Source organism: Alosa sapidissima, chromosome 1 (assembly GCF_018492685.1).
Source record: "Alosa sapidissima isolate fAloSap1 chromosome 1, fAloSap1.pri, whole genome shotgun sequence".
Taxonomy (NCBI): Eukaryota; Metazoa; Chordata; class Actinopteri; order Clupeiformes; family Clupeidae; genus Alosa; species Alosa sapidissima.
Genome location: NC_055957.1, coordinates 37,972,497 through 37,991,400, shown reverse-complemented (window position 1 = coordinate 37,991,400; position 18,904 = coordinate 37,972,497). Strand labels below are relative to the sequence as shown.

At 46.2% G+C, this 18,904-nt stretch overlaps 1 protein-coding gene across 1 annotated transcript in view; it reads left to right on the top strand.

Moving 5' to 3' along the window:
- Positions 1-18,904, top strand: part of maml3 (mastermind-like transcriptional coactivator 3) — a 114,664-nt gene that overhangs the window by 57,365 nt on the left and 38,395 nt on the right. Inside the window, exon 2 of the mRNA XM_042085987.1 lies at positions 13,881-15,509. Within this exon, the coding sequence (XP_041941921.1) occupies positions 13,881-15,509 (1,629 nt within the window). The remainder of the gene's footprint in view (positions 1-13,880; positions 15,510-18,904) is intronic.

The window sequence follows — 18,904 nt, the reverse complement described above, 5'->3', positions numbered from 1 at the left end:
CTACCTCCTCTCTGCTCTATCACTATCTGTCTTTCATCCCCCTCTTTCTCTCTCTCTCTCTCTCTCTGTCAGAGGTGTGGGGAGGGCGGTAGTAATAGGCTGTTCTCCCTGGGCGGCTGATGCCTTTATTGGATTGGCGTAGGATTTCAGGGGCTGTGTTTAACACGCAGGCAGCCGCTGCAGTGCAAACACAGCCTGTGTTTAAACAGAGGCCCACTAACAGGGGAGAGAGGGAGAAGGGAGGGAGAGGGGGAGGAGAGAGAGAGAGAGGGAAAGGAGAGGAGTGAGGGTGGGAAGGCGTGTTTAGTGTCGTTTAGGAGGAGGCGGGAGTGCTCAACGAGCGGAAGCTGTGTGCGTTAACACCCTGCTTTCTCTCTCTTTCTCTCTCTATCCCTCTCGGTCTCTCTCTCTCTCTCTCATCAATTTCCCACTACCCACTTCTAATGCTTCTGGCTACTTATCACTAATGCTGGCCACAAGATTCACCCTCTTGTCTCCGCTACATGTACACAAAATGGAAATGTTTCTTGAATTATAGTCACATGTAAAGACACACACACACACACACACACACACACACACACACACACACACACACAGCGTTCGGTGCACTTAGACTACTGATGTGTATCTGACAATAGTTTCAGATTGGTTTTATAGAAAGGATCGCCTTCACACACATGCACACATCGTTCTCTTTCACACAGACACATATACACACACAGAGAGAGAGAGAGAGAAGCTGGAACACTCTGCTGCTGAGGTTTATTTTTAAATCTCTGTATCCCACAGACAGGAACCAAGTTCTGGCAGAGAGGAGGCTGAGAAGGAGGGGGGGGGTGGCGAATGAGTGAGGGATGGAGAGGAGAAAAGAGGCGAATGGAGTGAAGGATGAGATGGAAAAGAGGAGTGTACGTCAGGTAAGGGTTAGGGGGTGTTAATGTGGCACCTGATGCCAGCCATCTCGTGGGACTGCTGATGGAGGAGTCCATTTTGGCCGGCGTGGTCCACTCACTCTCCGTGCACTGCAGACGTGACGCAGCAGAGTGGCGTTCAGTAGGCCTAGTGGAGTTTCGTACGTTTGCTGGGCTTTTATTATGGAAGCATTTAAGATGCGGGTCCTCCTACTGTCTCTATGTCTGTAAAGTTATCAGCAATTTTGTTATCTGTGCCTGAGAAAGGGTGTCTGTCTTATTGTCCCAACAAGGACAAACATCCCATTATTATATCAGCCAAGCACTCAGGGGAATTATACAGGTTTGCCCAGCTGACTAGACTCTCTGTAGTGGGTTTGTTAGTGCCCATTTCAAGTGATCACCATCAGTTTTTTGGCCAGTCTCATATCTACATGGATCAAACCGCTGATACTGATGTTGAATATTGTGGAAATTAACTTTACCCCGAAGCCACTCATGGTTTTTAGATTCCAAATCTTTAGATTGCAGTGTTTCCCATACATTGACTTATTTGCCCACCACAATATCAACATTGACCACCACACAATGATTTTCCAGGCTGTACTAAATTGTGCTTAAATCTGGTTAGCATCATAACCATGCTGTGTTAATTTGTTAAAAACTGTTGTATTCAAGTTAATTCTGCAAACCAACCACCACAAATGGAATTCAGTTCTGTGGGAAACACTAGATTGGGAGCGCTTAAAATGGAAAATGACTTGGTTATCTTTATAAAACACCAACACAACAGATATCACCTGGAATTTCACTCTGCTTTTCAAGGTCAAATATTCACCATTGTGGACATGCAAAATATGCCTGTTGTGAACAAGACATAAATATAGAGTAATTAAAAAATAAATCACACCCTTTTCTGCACTTGATCATAAGTTTAGCTGAATTGATTTTGCTGGACGTCTACTTTATTCGAAACAGGATCTGAAGTTCTAAGTGCAGTATCAGTGATACACCAGACAGATGAAAGGCCGTTGGAGTGAGCAGAAGTTTTTTTTACAGACTTGAAAGAAAAGGCTTCAAATGAAATGCCTCTCAACATTTGAAGAATTAAGTTGATAATTAATTGTCATTCTAGGCCTATACTAAGACACATACACACTGCACATGGACACAATGCATTTTTCTAAGATTCTAAGATTTTCTGGTATGTTTGAAGGATGAATGTATTCCAAAATAAAAGTGATTCATGTATGATAGAACTTACATTTGTGAATCTGAATATTTAATATTTTCCTGTTGACACATTAAGTGTCAGAAGTGGATATAATTTGATTGTGGTGTGTGTGTGTGTGTGTGTGTGTGTGTGTGTGTGTGTGTGTGTGTGTGTGTTCCTCTCACCCTGTTAATTAAAGGGCCGTTTGCCATAATGAGCTCATTTCACAGTCTGATGAACCCAAGCACCACAGACACACACACACACGCACACACACAAATGAGCCCAAACACCTATAGCTACCTCAGTCCAAATCATCTGCAAATCAGCTTGCGGAATTGACAGCTACTAAGGGATGGAGGTGTAGATGTGTGTGTGTGCGTGTGTAAATAGAGGGTAAAATGGGTGGTGCAAGCATGTTGGAATGCATGGTATTGAGTGTATCTAGATGAAACTATATGATATGTGTGAAGTCACAAGGCCTGTAACTTCTTAAGCTGTGTTGTGAACATGCTGTGTGGCTCAAGGAGGCCTGATCACATGTGAGGAAGCAATGGAGTGTGTTTGTGTACGTCATAGCTGTACATAGAGCAGAAATCCTTCAGACCATGCCTAAACACACACACACATATGAATACTTGGAATACTGCTCTGTAGCTGTGTTGGTCCACCTTGCACATGGTCTGTGGGACTGCTGGATTAGCCTGAGGAAGCACATGCTTTACACACACTAGTCTGGCTTAGCACAGGGAGGAAGGATGTACATCCGCTGTCATTCCTGTGTGTGTGTGTGTGTGTGTGTGTGTGTGTGTGTGTGTGTGTGTGTGAGAGAGAGTGATAGAGAGAATGAATGTGTGTGTGTGTGTGTGTGTGTGTGTGTCCTCAAACAAACACATTGGCTTCATTAAACCTCTTTCTGTCTGTCTGTCTGTCTGTCATATAAAGAACCCTGACAGCAATTGTGATTTGGCAGAGTGCCCCTAAGCCCAGGGCCAGATCAGGTTTATGTTAGAACTGGCTGATCTGAAGTAGGCTGTCTGTCCATCTTCACCTATCTGGCACTCTACATCTTCACCAAGACATGCCTCAGTTATCCCACTCAACTAAACTTAACCAACCCTGATCTTCATTCACACAGCACAAGACTATTAACATCATGTCCTCTCAAAATGATATGCATCTCATTAATGAACACTGGGCTGAACAACAGACTCTTTTCTTAGTTGTTTGTCTCATTCTGAATTAGAGTTTGATCAAAGCATTCATCCATGAAATTTGTCGAATAGACCATTGGGAGTATATTCATTAGCATCCGAGACTGTCCTATTTTTCTCTCTCTCTATTAGTCCTCTAGGTTTACTGTCAAGGGATGCAGCTGTCATTCAAAATACATCCATAAATGTCCATCTGCCCAACATGCAAAGGGCTAGTTTGCTGTGTAGCCTACATTCACTCTGCTATATGTGTGGAATATGAAGGTGACTGCAAGGTCACTGGCTGTATGGGCACCCCCTTTAGGCCAGGGGTGGAAGTGCACTACTGGAGGGTAATGGTATGGAACTAGGGTTGAAGGTAGGTAAGGAGGGTGGGATGGTAAGTGTGTGTGTGGGAATGTGTGTGTCTCCTGGTCAGTATGTACTAGGCAAGTGTGTGTGGGAATGTGTGTGTCTCCTGGTCAGTGTGTGTGGTAATGTGAGTGTCTATTGGTAAGTGTGTGTGTGTGTGTGGGAATGTGTCCACTGGAGGTGGTGTTTCCTAGTAGTGTAGTGTTTTTTTGATGCTGAATGTGAAATGATGGTCGGATGGGCAGAATCTAGGAAACAGAAGGATAGAGGGACATAAGGAGAGGTCATGGATGGGTAACTGAGTTTCGTTAGGTCAAAACAAGGTGTAAAAGCACAGGAGTAGGAAGTGGTGGTCTGGATGTGTAAATATTGTGTAAATAATGTGTAGCCAATGGTGGTGTGGAAGTGTAAAGGCGGTAAAGGTTTTAAAGCGATGTTTCATGTTCTGTTCATCAAACACATCTTATTTTCTTAGCTGGCAAAGGGGAAGGAATGCATTGTGTGTGTACAGTGTTGGCTTGATTAAATTGTATTGCTTGCAGAGGGGTTTTTGTGTGCTGTTCTGTTATCAGGAGATGGCAGAGCCACCCGCCAAAATGGCGATTGTGGAAAATCAGTGCAGGTTGGTCTCCTCTGTAATGGAGCGCCTTCTCTAAAAAATGCTGTCATTTTTCTGGCAGGGGAATAAGGAGAGAGAGAAGGAGGGAGGGAGCGGGGGGATGGGGAGGAAGAGAGAGTGAGAGAAAAAGAGAGAGGTTGAGCCATGGTTGGTTGCTTCCTGTACATTATTGGCAAAGCTGTCCACTGCAATCAGCAGAGGGGCTGGGAGGAGGGGCCACCAGAGCAGGAGGTTGCTATAACAACAGCACCTTGGTGTGTTGGCTCTCTCTCTCTCTCTCCATCTCTCTCTCTCCACCCCCCTCCTCTCTCTCTCCCCCTCTCTCTCTCCTGACAAATGACTCTCTGCTGTCGGTGAGACACAGAGCCAGGGCTGCTGCTTCAGTCGCACGAAAGCGCAACCGTCTGACTGAAGAGCTCTTCTCCCCTCCTCCTCCTCCTCCTCCCTCTCTCCCTCTCTCTTATCCTGCTCCACTGCCTCTCATCCCTCCTCCCTCTCTGCTTCCCCCTCTCTCTCGCTCACTCTCTGTTCTCTTCCTCTGTTTTTGCTCATGCTGTGTGTTCTTCCACCCTGTAACAGGCGTAAGAGCAAGTGTGTGCGTGTGTGTGTGTGTGTTTTGTGTCTCTGTGTGTTGTGCGTGTGTGTGTGTGTGTTTGTTTGTGTGTGTGTGTGTGTGTGTGTGTGTGTGTGTGTGTGTGTGTATGTGTGCTCTGGATGTGTGTATGTGTGCTCTGGATGTGTGTGGTTTTAACACATGGTGGATGAAAAAATAAACAACCCTGTTATCCACCTCCTTTCTCTTACTGTGGTGTCTTTCTCTACCTTCCTCTCTGTCTTTGTCTGTTTTTCACCCTCTCTCTCTCTCTCTCTCTCTCTCTCTCTCTAATGTTCGAAGGAGCTTTCTGGATCAGAACGTCTTGCTCTTTCTTCTCCACACACACTCTCCTCTCTCTCTGTGTGTCTCTGCCCCTCCTTTTCTCTCGGGTTTGTTCATAGCAGAGAGACGCTTCCCTCCTCTCCTCTCCTCTCCTCTCCTCTGTTCCTCTCTCCTTCCCTCATCTCCTCTCTCTCCTCTCTGCACCTCTCCTCTCAGCTCCTCTCCTCCTCTCTCTCCTCCTCTCTCTCCTCCTCTCTTTTCTCCTCTCCTCTTACTAGCTGTTCCAGTGTTTGGATCTCGCTGGCTTAGCGATAGCGATGGCGGTGGAGGCAGAGCTGGTTGCCGGGGCGGGCTGCTGCTGGGCTAGCCCAGCTGGTAATTACACGGCTGAGCGTGGAGGCGCAGCGTTTAGCCGCCTCTATAGGTTGCTTTTACGATGGGGCTGGCGCTAAACACTCATAATTAGAGAGATTTGGCTGGCAGACTACTTTGAGGTAGACAGCTATTATTGACATCAATCACCTGCTACTCTCACGCAAGATATGTGAGAGAGAGAGGGAGAGAGAGAGAGAGAGAAAGAGAGAGAGAGAGAGAGAGAGAGAGAGCGCAAGGGAGATGGAGGGGAAAAATGACATTGGGGCGAGAGAGTGAGAACAAAACAAAGCGAGAGCTGCAACTAGCAGATGAAATGAAGGGAGAGCAAAGAGACCGAGGAGGAAGAAAAGAATGAATATGGGGCATATTTATGAGGGAGTCCAACAGAGGAGATGGTCTAGGCAGATTTAGAGAAGACTCATTTTTCATCCATCCCTCCTCCTCTCTTTCTCTCTCCTCCTGTCTTCCCACTCTCTCTCTGTCTCTCTCTCTCTCTCGTCTGGGTGGAGGAAGCCGTCAGTCACGGTTTCCTCGTCGAGTGGGGGAGGTGAGTGACAGCCAGCCTAATCGTCTTTATGGCATGATGAATGCTATTAATATTGACAGCCGTTGTGTCGCCCGGCTGCACCCCACCCACCGGAGCACAGAGAACGGGGTCTCTGGAAGACCACAACAACAATAACAATAACACAACCCTGCCATTTGCCTCCAATGAGCTGGCTCTGGGAAAAAGAGCATTTGAGAGGAGAGGGGGAACGATAGACAGAGAGAGGGAGAGGGAAAGATAGAGGGGAAGATATGGGTGCCCTAATTTGTATCTTGATTTTTTTCCTCTTTTTTTCCATGATGCTGGTGAGTAAACATGGGTCTTCTTTGTTTTCCAACGTGCTCTGACTCCTGTCGTTGCCGTGGGGATAGACGGAGAGAGGGATGAAGGAGGTGCAGGAAGATGATGAAGAAGAAGAAGAAGAAGAGGATGAGGAGGAGGAGGGCATTGCCCAGAAGGGCAGAGAAATATCCATGAATCTCGTTATTTCAGAATTTCATTTGGCACGTCTGAGTGGAGTGGCACGCCTGAGACTCAAAGACACACACACACACACACACGGACACGCTAAAAAGCACATGCAAACACACACATACACACACAGACGCACACACAACTCTCCTGAGGGGCTGGATATGAAGGGGAGACTGATCTTGTAGTTAGATGTAGAAATTTGCCAGTGATAATAGACTGGTTCATTCCTGACCTGTAATGAGTGCCTGTGTGTGCACAAGCAGACAAAACACGCACATACTTATACATACACGCACACACACACACACACACACACACACACACACACACACACACACACACACACACACACACACACACACACATACCATCAAGCCCTGATGAAACAGCCTGTATGGGTGATTAACATTCTCAACATTCTTTAATTAGCAACAGAGCACATTGGTGCACATACACTGATACACACCCCACACACACACACCCACACACAAATATTATACACACTGTTGTGGAACTTCCATTAAGTTCCGTTGGTCATGTGAGCTGTAGGCATTTCATTATGATCGCCGTGCAGTGAAGTGACGATCATATAGGTTTAGTCAGACATCAGGAAGCTTCTCCAACACACATCCCCAACATACTTACAGCACACTGCACGCCCCCTCCCCCCAATACACAGCACATTGTCTCATGAGGAAGCTTCTCCAACACACATCCCTGTCTATCCCATCTCCCTTGTCATCCCCCCAACACACACACCAAGACCTCTGGCAGTTGGGTTAGCCCCTTGAGCCGTGGATCTGCCCAAGGTTTCTTCCTTGGTAAGGGAGTTTTTCCTTGCCCCTGTTGCTCTTGGGTGCTCCTTGTTGGTGCCCCCCCCCCCCCAAAATCCCAATCCTCCCCCACCTTTCTTATGCAGCCCTTGCCACTTAAAGCGCTTTTAGATATAACCTCCGGAGTATATGCGGAGGTTTGTCAAACGGAGGTCCTACCCTTCGGATGATTCAGATATGATGCTAACCTGCGGACCTTATACTGACCTTATACAGATGTATGTGTAAACGACATATGCACATTACAGAATCTCCGTGTGGTTGTCGAGTGAGGGGTGGGGGCATAGACATAATATACATAGACGCCGCATCGACCGCTACTCCCGACTAGCGCTGACGAGACGTGGGGCCGCCATCTTGGATCAGTCATCCACTCCACTCAGTGTAATCTGTTTGGCTGGTGCAATGAGCTGTCAGCGCATTAAATTAATCATACCTCACTGAATACCGAACAGATTTTCACACGTTTTTTTTTGCTGCAAAGGTCATACATGTAGCTATGATACAGGCCACATTACAAAATACAACCAATAGTACGGTAATGTTAAATCTTACTTGTGAAAAGTAAATCCCCCGAGTATGGTCCGCTGATTTGAGCAGGAACATGCTGCACAGTGCTTTCATCTTGTGTTTTCTGCTGCAATGCAACGAGGAGTATGACCGGTCCAAGATGGCGGCCGCATTTCTTGTTTCCAGCAGCCAATATGGCGTCTATGTATATTATGTCTATGGGTGGGGGCTTGTAGAGTTCACAAGATGCGAGATATGACGCAGAATATATGCGGCTGCTGCCTGTCACAGCTGCTTTTTGTTTACAAAGTGTAGCCTATGCATTAAGAAGAGAAATCTATTGTACGTAAGCTAATACTTGAAGTAGGCTAGTCACGTAAGTGCGCACTTGAAATTGACCTACAGTATTTGTATGTGTGCTTCGAATAAACACATTTATCTGTTTTCAACGTTATGTACCAGAATTACTTGGCTATAGAACCCCAAATCTGGTTTGCGTTGGAGAGAGAGCATGCACAAACTTTATGGTAGGCTACCAGCCAATTCAGTAGGCTAACTCAAGACTTCAAGGCCATCATACAACGTTTTTAAGCAACAAACAAAATACTAACATAACAGTGAAGCTGTTCGTTCATGGTTTATTTTTTCCAAAAGCATCCTCTCCCCATGTGTCTATTGCATTTAGGGGAGAACCGGGACGAATGAAACACTCTTAATTGAACGTAATTTACAAAGACATCGTAAAACACTGAAAGTTAATATTTTGTCACTAGCAACCTACATCTATCCTCTGTCAAATACAGTTGCATTTACAGCTCTGAACAAAACCGTTCAAGAGTTATTTAAAGCAACACCAAAGAACTTTCCCTCTGTCGCATGCAAGCTATTTGTTTATCCAGCACCGGCTTTGCAAATAACAATTTGCAAAGCCGGTGCTGGATAAACAGACCAGGTAGAATATTTTGCATGACTTATAAAAGAATGATGTATTGCGACATCAGATGCAAGTCAAATTTGTAGTTTCTTATGTCTCATTCCATCAAACTACAGATCCGCTACCCGATCTGGCAAAATTACATAGTGCGGTTATAGCCGATAGAGGGCCGCGAAGCGAATGCATAATTGCCGTTCACCCTGTTACGAGTTGATGAACCACTGAAACGATTTTGGAAACATTATTTTAAGGTACAAAAAACTCTTTGGTGTTGCTTTAAGGAGAAGTCGAACGTGCGTTTTGTTTCATTCGTCCCTCCTGGCTGGGACGAATGAAACCGCATGGGGGACGAATGAAACATACAGCTTTAATTATGTAAACTTCCTACAATTTCAATATTTGACAACATATGAATGGTACTTCAAGTATGTGTTATTTTAGATAGATCGCTGCTGGGCTATATGTCTTGGTTCATGTCTGTTAACAACTCATTGCCGTCATGGTGAAGCGCGTATCTCACGGTTATAGAAATAGCATGCACTATGCCATTAATATAGCTAGAATAATGCATGTTTCGAATTATATAATGTTTCTATAGTACAAAATGTTATTTCACTCTGTTTTTACGTGGTTAAAGCCACCACACATCCAAATAAGTGCCCTTTATGACCCACAGGCCGTCAGTCTCCATAAGTTAACATGGCAAAACTCGACCCCCTACTTGATAGCCCCAAATATATTTGCATCTTTCTAAAACTGCTTTTCCGTGTCTCACCTGCATAAAATATAGTATAAACACAGATATGTGTGCATTGACTTAGAATAAATGGGGTTTACTGCCTGGTCGGGACAAATTAAACGGGTGTTTCAATCGTCCCGCCATAGACATTTAGCATTATAGGCTGTTTTGCATCCATTACAAACAAACATGCAATGTGAACGTCTGGGATTGGGGAGAGCACTAAATGTTCTACTGAATAAGCATGAAGTCAAACCTTTAAATGAAAAACACTCTTTAATAATCAAAAAAAGTAAACTTGTGACCATCAAAAATCGTTTATCGCCTGTAACTCCGTGATACAAGGACGTAACAGGAAGGCATTTGGCTGAGCAACGGAGGTTAATATGCTCTATGTTTTGTCCAAATGATAACTGTCTATCATTGTTGCACTCGGAGAAAACCAGAATGTTTCATTCGTCCCCCGTTTCAATCGTCCCGGTTACGTAAGGAGCTTGGAACAAAGTTGCGTGTTCTTCGTTTTCATTTTCTCTAGCCATATTTATGCTTAACAATTATCACGAATTACCCCCCCCCCATAAATGCTCAAATAGGCTGACACCAGACTTAATTTCACTGCATTTCTTACATCCTAACTATATGCATGTGACAATAAACTTCCTTGTATCCTTGTAGTTTTTTTTCCTCCGGATTTTTTTTTCTTCAGTATCTTTTGTGTCAACGATTCACGGGGCATTGAAAGAGTGGGGGGCATAAAACTTGGTGGGCATGTAGCCCCACAAGGATGACATGGAGCCATTGTTTTTCCTTTTGGTCCATGGACCCCCAAAAGGAGGGTAGGGCAGACACAGTTTTCTGTGAATATCTGGAGAATCATAGGGCCAAGGAGAACCACATTTTTTGTATGTTGGTCTCAAGGGGCCATGTCAACCCATCCCATAACCACCTAGTTAAAAATGAAAAAGCAAATATGAGGTGTTGTAATTGAAGGTATCTCTGGCTGACAGGTTCAGAACTGCACAGAATTTGAAGTGCAGGATCATTATGACACCCTCTAAATGCATGCTAAGTTTCGTGGAATTCCATTCATGGGGGCCCATACAATAAATGAATATATGTGTACATTTAGTGACTACACCAACTTGCCTGTAAATGGCCGGACACAGTCGCACTCATGAACACGCACATAAAGATGCATGCACACACATGCAGGCACACACACATAAACACACACACACACACAAGCACAGACACACACACGCACACACATACACACACAGTAGACATGCAGGCATATGTACACACACTTACATGCACACAAACAGTTACACACAGAGTTACACGCACACACACACACACACAGGCTCGCACACAAGCACACACACGCCACACACACACACATAAACACAAACACGTACACGCACGCATCACAAACACACCCACACACACACACATGCAGACACACCCGCACACACAAACACGCACACACACACAAAAACACACAAGTGAACACACAGACACACACAGACACATAAAACACACACACGCATGCATGCAAGCAGACACATGCACACACACACACACTCACAAACGAAAATACACACACAGAGAAGCACACATATATACACAAAAGTCGCAAGAGTAGGGGGGTGGAGTAGGAGATAGAGACAAATTGACAAGTGTGATTTTATTTTTTCAGAGAGGATGAGCAGGACTGAGCGGCGGTCATATTTTGTACCACTCTGCGGTATATCTAGTTTAATTTGTTCCTGCAAAAATGTGACTTCATCACCCTTCCGTTTTTGCCTTATTTAAAATAATGGTGGGATTTTCATTGCTCAACAACTCTTAGTTAATGTTAATACTGACCTACCTTGTTCTCCTTCTGCTTTTGCACATTAGGACAGAATCTGCCAGCCATATGTCTGGTACTGTACCGTGACGACAGGTAATTTCATCATCAGCTGATGACAGTATCTTCTCTTTGATTGATTGCTCAGGCCTGTCCTTATCAATCCTCTTGTCCTGATGCAGATAGGGATGCTGCGGAGGGACACTGTAGGCTCCAGGCTCAGCTGAATACAACACTCTCTCCTTTGCAGGACCCAGATTAAGGGGTAGTTGGATCTAAGCGCATAGTATGGTGACTTGGTGCATTGGCACTTTAGGTTGGGAATTGCCACAAAAACAACAATAACAAGATACAATTAAACGTATGATACCATCAACACCAACGTCGATAAGAACAGCATACATTACTATCATGATATTTTGACAACAGTGCGATAGCATCATGATATTTGGCGAAACATTACAATATTATTGCAATTCTTCACATTTTATGATATAGTACGTATTGTGATAATTCTGCAGGGACACAAGAAGGGCATTCATAATGTATTTCTCACATTACTGTTGGTTTCGGTTAGGGATGCACCAATTGAGACATTCTGGGCCAATATCGATGTATAAAATAACAATTTGGCCGATAACCAATGCTGATACCGATATCTTTTTTTCGGTGCATCCCTAGTTTTGATGTGAAGTATTAGCCGTAGCTCGACGTGTGTGGGGTATAGGCTGTGGGTACACTAGTTGTTTCATTGTGAGCAATGCATTTGCACTACCCTATACCACCCATAGTGTCTATCTATTTATTTATTTGCAAATGTACATACTGTATTTATTCTCATACCTAGCCATGTTCTACTGCCCTCATTCTATTCTTACTGTTCTGTTTTTATTCTTTTTACTCTTTTTATGTTTTTTTTTTATTTTTTATTTATATATAAAGGGGGCAGCCGTGGCCTACTGGTTAGCACTTCGGACTTGTAACCGGAGGGTTGCTGGTTCGAACCCCGACCAGTAGGCAGGGCTGAAGTGCCCTTGAGCAAGGCACCTAACCCCTCACTGCTCCCCGAGCGCCGCTGTTGTTGCAGGCAGCTCACTGCACCGGGATTAGTGTGTGTGCTTCACTTCACTGGTTGTTCACTGTGTGCTGAGTGTGTTTCACTAATTCACGGATTGGGATAAATGCGAGACCAAATTTCCCTCACGGGATCAAAAGAGTATATATACTTATACTTATACTTACTTATATGTTAAGTGAGTGTTGTATTTTGAGAGCAAAGATTAACCGGAGTCAAATTCCTTGTTTGTTTACGCAAACCTGGCCAATAAAGCTGATTCTGATCCTGATTCTGATCAGTGTGTTGTTTGTAGACAGATGTGCTGGTATTCTGATCAGTGTGTTGTTTGTAGACAGATGTGCTGGTATTCTGATTAGTGTGTAGTTTGTAGACAGATGTGCAGGTGTTTTTCCTAGAAACAAATATGAAACATAACAGGCTATTGCAGTGGGAGGGGAAGTAGTGACAGCTGTAGTGGCAGCACAAAATTACACACCTGTCCAGTGTGCTCTTAATGACTGAGACAAAAGAGCCTCTGGTGCCCAATTGTGAACAATGAGACTTGGTCAACTGCTTTCTCTTTCGGTTTCTCTGCTCATACCCTATTCTCCATGCCCCTCTATGTTTACCCCTCTCCTCAGAATCATGAGTACAGTATCAATGGGCATTTGTGACCACGCCATTGTTCCATCCAAACAGTTTTTTGCCTCCAACTGGTTTGAAGTTAGAAGTTAAAGTTGATGCTTTTATCCAAAGCATCATGGACTCACAACAGCAGGTTCAGGAATCAAACCTGAGTCAACCGATTACCAGGCAGTGACGTTATCGTTGGTCCACCACGGGCGCCCTAGTGGTATAAATGGACTGCATTTATATAGCGTTTTTCTGCTTCTCCAAGCACTCAAAGCTCTTTACAGAGTAATGCCTCACATTCACCCATTCACACATCGTGCACTTATAGCAGGAGGCTACCATGCAAGGCACCAACCTGCACATTGGGGACAGTTTGGAGTCTAGTGCCTTGCTCAAGGACACGGTAACAGGATCAGGAGGTGTCGGGCTCGAACCAGTGGCCTTCCAGTTACTGGACGACTCCTCTACCTTCTGAGTCCCTGCCACCATTTCAGAGGCTTTTAATTTGTGCTGCCGTATTGTGTTGGCCAATGGGCACGAGGTAGTGTTTCAGCACTGTCGGATGTGTCAAAAGGCGGTATGTGTGTGTAAGAGACCTCTAGCAGTATTGTGCTTCGCAAATGGTAGCATATGAATCTTAACTGAGCTCAATTGAGAGTCTAATATTTAAGCAACGCTCACATTCAGTATGTTTATGCATTCATTTAATATTCCTTTTGTTTTCTGCTTTCTGCACAGCTTCAGGAGACGGTGAAAAGGAAACTGGACATTGCTCGCTCACCTTTGAATGGAGATCAGAATGGCATCTGCGATGGGAGCTACTCCCCAAACAACAAGAGATTACGGAAGGAGGGTGGTTTGGACTCACTGGGGAGCTTACCCAACAATGTACCGCCCATCTCCCCCCTCCATCAAATGGACATCAAGCCATCCCTGGCCAATAACAGCAATGGCAATAATATTGCAGGAAATGGAAATGCTGGAAGCAACCACCTCACTGGGCGGCCAGACGATCTTGGCAAGAATGGCGGTCTGCCTGATATCAAACTGAATGGGTCATTGGACCTGGATGATAGCTTCAGCCTGCTCAAAGACATGAAGCAAGAGCCTCAGGATGAAGTTGGATGTATGGAGTCATCGGACACGGCCCTCTCGAACCAGAACAAGTTGTTTTCCGACTTCAACCTCAACGATCAGGAGCTTCAGGAGCTGATCGACGAGCTAGCCAACACGGTGCCTGAGGACGATATGCACGACCTGTTCAACGAAGAGGACGACTTCGATGAGAAGAAAGAGGCGGACTTCACGCGACTGCCGACCCAGACGTCGCTGCCCCAGGACCCGCCGCAGCCTGTGCCCGCCCCTGTGCCGCCCCCGACGCCCTCCCAGAGCGGCCAGATGCCCATGGGCTCTCCTCAGGTGCGGCCGTCCTCCTCTGGCCCGCCCTTCGCCACCGCCGCCAGCGCCACGCCGCCCCAGCAGCCCTTGCAGCAGTCGCCGGCTGTCGCCATGGCGTCGGGTTCGCCGGCCAACTGTGTGGCGCAGTCGCCACAGGCGCCCACTCAAGCTCAGACGCAGGCACCCAGGCCCGGCAACGGCTACATGATGAACGCGGGTCCGGCGGTCGGGCCAGTGGGGTCGACATCGGTGGCCAGTGGAGGTCCGGGGCCAGGAGGAGGAGGTGGTGGTGGGGGACCAGTGCCAGTCCCTGTACCAGGCCCCCCCAGCGCTGACCTCTCCCCAGCGGAGCAGCTGAAACAGATGGCCGCCCAGCAGCAGCAGAGAGCCAAGCTCATGCAGCAGAAGCACCAACAGCAGCAGCAGTCGCAAGCCGCCAACTGGTCGCCCGCCGGCCCCCCTACCAGCCCCTACGGCGGACCCTTCAACCCCGACAAACCAAATAGCCCCATGATGTACCCGCAAGCCTTCAGCACGTCAAACCCCATGGTGCCAGCCATGGCCGGGAACCCACAAAAGCCCGGCATGAACAACTACCTCCAGCAGAATCACATGAGCATGATGACTCCGCAACAGCAGCAGCAGCAGCAACAGCAGCAACAGCAGCCACCAAACAACATGGCCGCCGCCCAGAGTGTCCTCAGCAAGCAGCTGTCCTACAGCAACACCAAGCCCCTGAGCCACTTCAGCGCAATGGAGCACATGGGCCAGAGGATGACGCCGCCCATGGCCAACCAGGGGAAGAGCCCCATGATGCCATACATGCAGGGACCAGCTGGGCAGGGTGGAGGGCCACCACCTGCACAGGGACCCATGCCTGGACAGACGGCCCACCTGAGCGAAGAGCAGAAGAGGATGCTGTTGATGAAGCAAGGGATGACCTATGGGCCCATGCCGACACATGGACAGGTGAGCGTTTGCAGTTTCCTAAATAGCTCTGAAGCCCTAACTGGTTGAACAAAAGGCTTTTGGGTAAATAGCATTTGAGTAATGACACGTGTGGTGTCTGGAGGTTAAGACTTTGATCATTAATGCTCAGTTACTTGGATGATATTGTGGAATGGGAGCTTATTAAACTCTTTGTGTGAAGGGAGAATATCTTGTTGGAATTTTCCCCTAAGGAAAAGAAAGACCCTTTTTTTGCAGCTGAGAACAGATGATGATCATCTCAAATGAGAGCGGGTATATTTGGCCAAACTATCTCCAAGTTGAGTCTTTGAACTGAGAAATCAGGATTTCATTAGTGTCTTTCATTTGTTGTGCAAGAAGTGGCACTGATGAGGAAATATTTTCCATTCTATTATTGTCTATTATAGATTAAAAAAAAAAGTAAAGTAGCGGAATCCATTTCTCTTTTTAACCTCCCTGCTTGAAATGTGCTGTGCAAGGATCAATATGAGATGCCATTGTTGCCAGGCTTTTTCTGCCTTTGGGCATCCACGATCCCCTTTACCAGAGTTATGTATTTTATACCCTTTGTAATGGGCATGGCAGATATGCCAAAATGGCGTCCGTCGCCCCAGCAACAGCTACGGCTTGGAATAGGAAATCAACACTGTAATATTTCAGCCTAATATCACGCCACCAGCCCCCCTCGTTTCCCTAGGTGGGCCACAAACACATTGATTTGTCTCAGATCTCTTAGCTCCAGGCTGTCCACAGCCATCATGATCATTCATGACCCAGTCTAAATGAGATTGATTGTGTTTCCTACTATCAAGGTTAGCAAAACAAGGCAAATGATCATATGCTTATGGCAGCATTGTATTGCAAGATGACATTTGCAAGGGGACAAGCATCTCTGTTTGTGTGCTGTGACATGCTAAATCCTGGCACTTTAGGGGGATCAGCCCTCTGTGTCAGATGTCTGCTGAAGAGACCGGGCATTGTGCTGTGTAAAATACCAGTCGAGTCGGGCATGTGTACAGATTGGTTTTGTGATTTGCTCTTTTTCATGGTATCATTGTCTTTCATCTCCTCTGTGTCTTTCATCCTCTCTGCCGATAGTGTCTTATTCTCAGAGGTGAGATGTGCCACCACAGCCCACCCGTGTGCCCTGCGCTCTCTCTCTCTCTGTCTCTCTTTCTCTCTCTCTCTCTTTCTCTCTTCTCTCTATCTTTCTCTCTCTCTATCTCTCCTGCTCTGGCTTTCTCTATCTCCAACCCCCCCCCCTCTGCATTCCTCCCTGGAGCCACCCAGAGACACTCAGCACCAATAAAAGACCAGATTTATGGCGATGGGCCTTTTGTGCCTGCCACAAGGAAAATGCAGCAGAAGAGAACAGGGTGTGTGTGTGTGTGTGGGGGGGGCGGGTTGGGGTAGGAAGGAAAGAGGTAGGAAGGACTGGAAAGATTCTGATGTAAAGCGAGTGAGGAGGACAAATAGGTGGTGTTAGAGTCTGAGGGGAGAGAGAGGAGGAAGATAGACGGACAGACAGGAATGAAATAAAGATCACAGCGGGAGAGAGATGAGAGAAAGAGAGAGATAGATAGATGAGAGGAAGAGAGAGATGAGAGGAAGGGCAGGGTGGAGGGAGATGAATGGAGGAAGACCAGCAGGAGCGAGCGGAAGAGAGGAGTCAAGAGAGAGGGAGGGAGGGAGGGATGGGCCACTGAAGAAAGAAGATCTGCTCTTTCACCGGTGGGCAGGGTCATGATGAATGTACAGCCATAAAGTGGGCTCTACCATGTAGCCCGGGCTGTGGGTGTGTTGGTCAGTCACGGCATGAGAGAGTGAATATTTACACTTTTTGTGTACTATTTGGTTATTCCAAGGCTACTAGGTATTAAAGGCTGCACATTATATGCATCTAGTATATTCTGTAATTTTTAGAACATTGGTGTTGGTAGCTAGATGCAATAGCTACCCATGAAATGGCATGCCATTTGTCTGCCAGACTTAAAGGGACACCAGGCAAGCCTGATGCTTTTTCTCTACGAAACTCCCCCTCGCTCGGTCTGAAGCTCTTTTCCTTTTCTTTGCGTCTTCCGTCAAGGGTTTTCGCTGCTTCTTCGCCGGCTCTGCCATTATACACACGTTTGCAACAATCTGTAGCGTTTCGTTAGCCTGCCTCTGTGCTGTAAACTGATACTGCTTCGGTCGGCGGGTAGGATACACCAAACTTGCAAGTGGGATATTCTTCCTACAGGCAGTAGGGGCGGGCGAGAGAGCCTTCATTCGCCCCGTAATGAGTCATTTAACCATATACCGACTTACGAAGATGATTAATTAACACGAAAACGTTGCCTGGTGTACCTTTAATGATGGCAATATGCTAAATATACTAGCTCATGTGAACTTTCAAGTCCTCTTCATTCTTCACAAAGCCATCATTGTTAAGTGTCTTAGAACTTCCCTCAAATGTTTTTTTTTCTGGCCCTCTTAACAGCATGTTCAACATGTGTGTGTTTACTTTAAGAGTAGCATAGCAACCCAGCTCATGTGCTTGACTGGGAGCAGGGAAGTTCCTCAGACAGCAAGCAGCCTGTTGGCCATATTGATTATTGGACAGATGAGGCTTAGGGGTGTAGCTGATAGGGGAGCTAGTGTTATTAGCATTATTTATGGTTACCACACACACACACACACAGTGGTCCATCGTCTTTACAGGTGCCTAAGAAGAAACCTGTGTGTAATCTTATGAATGTGTGGTTGGGAAACTTGAACACTGTTCTTCAAAGCTTGTTAGTCAGATTTTAATTGCTATTTTGCATATCATTGTGGTGACAGTAATTTATTCTCTTGTGATTAAAAGTGTTGAAGAGGGGAGGCGGGGAGAGCAGGCTAATGGAGACAGGTGATTGGGTGAGAGTGGTTTGATGGGCACTGACACAGGCCTCCTGAGGAGGTTCGATGTCATTGAGATGAAGTCTTGTATGACGAAGTACGTTGTGTGTGTGTGTGACAGAGAGAGAGAGAGAGAAGAGACAGTATGCCAGTTACGCAGAGAGGACCCAGTGCGACATCTGTCTCTTGTCTTTCCAGGCATGAGCCTCACTGGGGCTTTGACTACAAGCAAAGCAGTAACCATATATACACACACACACACACACATTCTCAAACATACCCCATTATGGGGACATGCGTAGGTGGCTGATACTGTTGAACCCTAGCTCTTGAGCTCCAGCCACGGGCTCTCTTCTCCCTTTTGAAGAGGAAATCTGAGATCTACATAGATCTTCAGACACCTGAGAGAATAGTGCCTAAGTGTGTGTGTGTCTGTGTGTGTGTGTGTGTGTGTGTGTGTGTGTGTGTGTGTGTGTGTGTGTGTGTGTGTGTGTGTGTTTATTTGGAAGGTGTGTGTT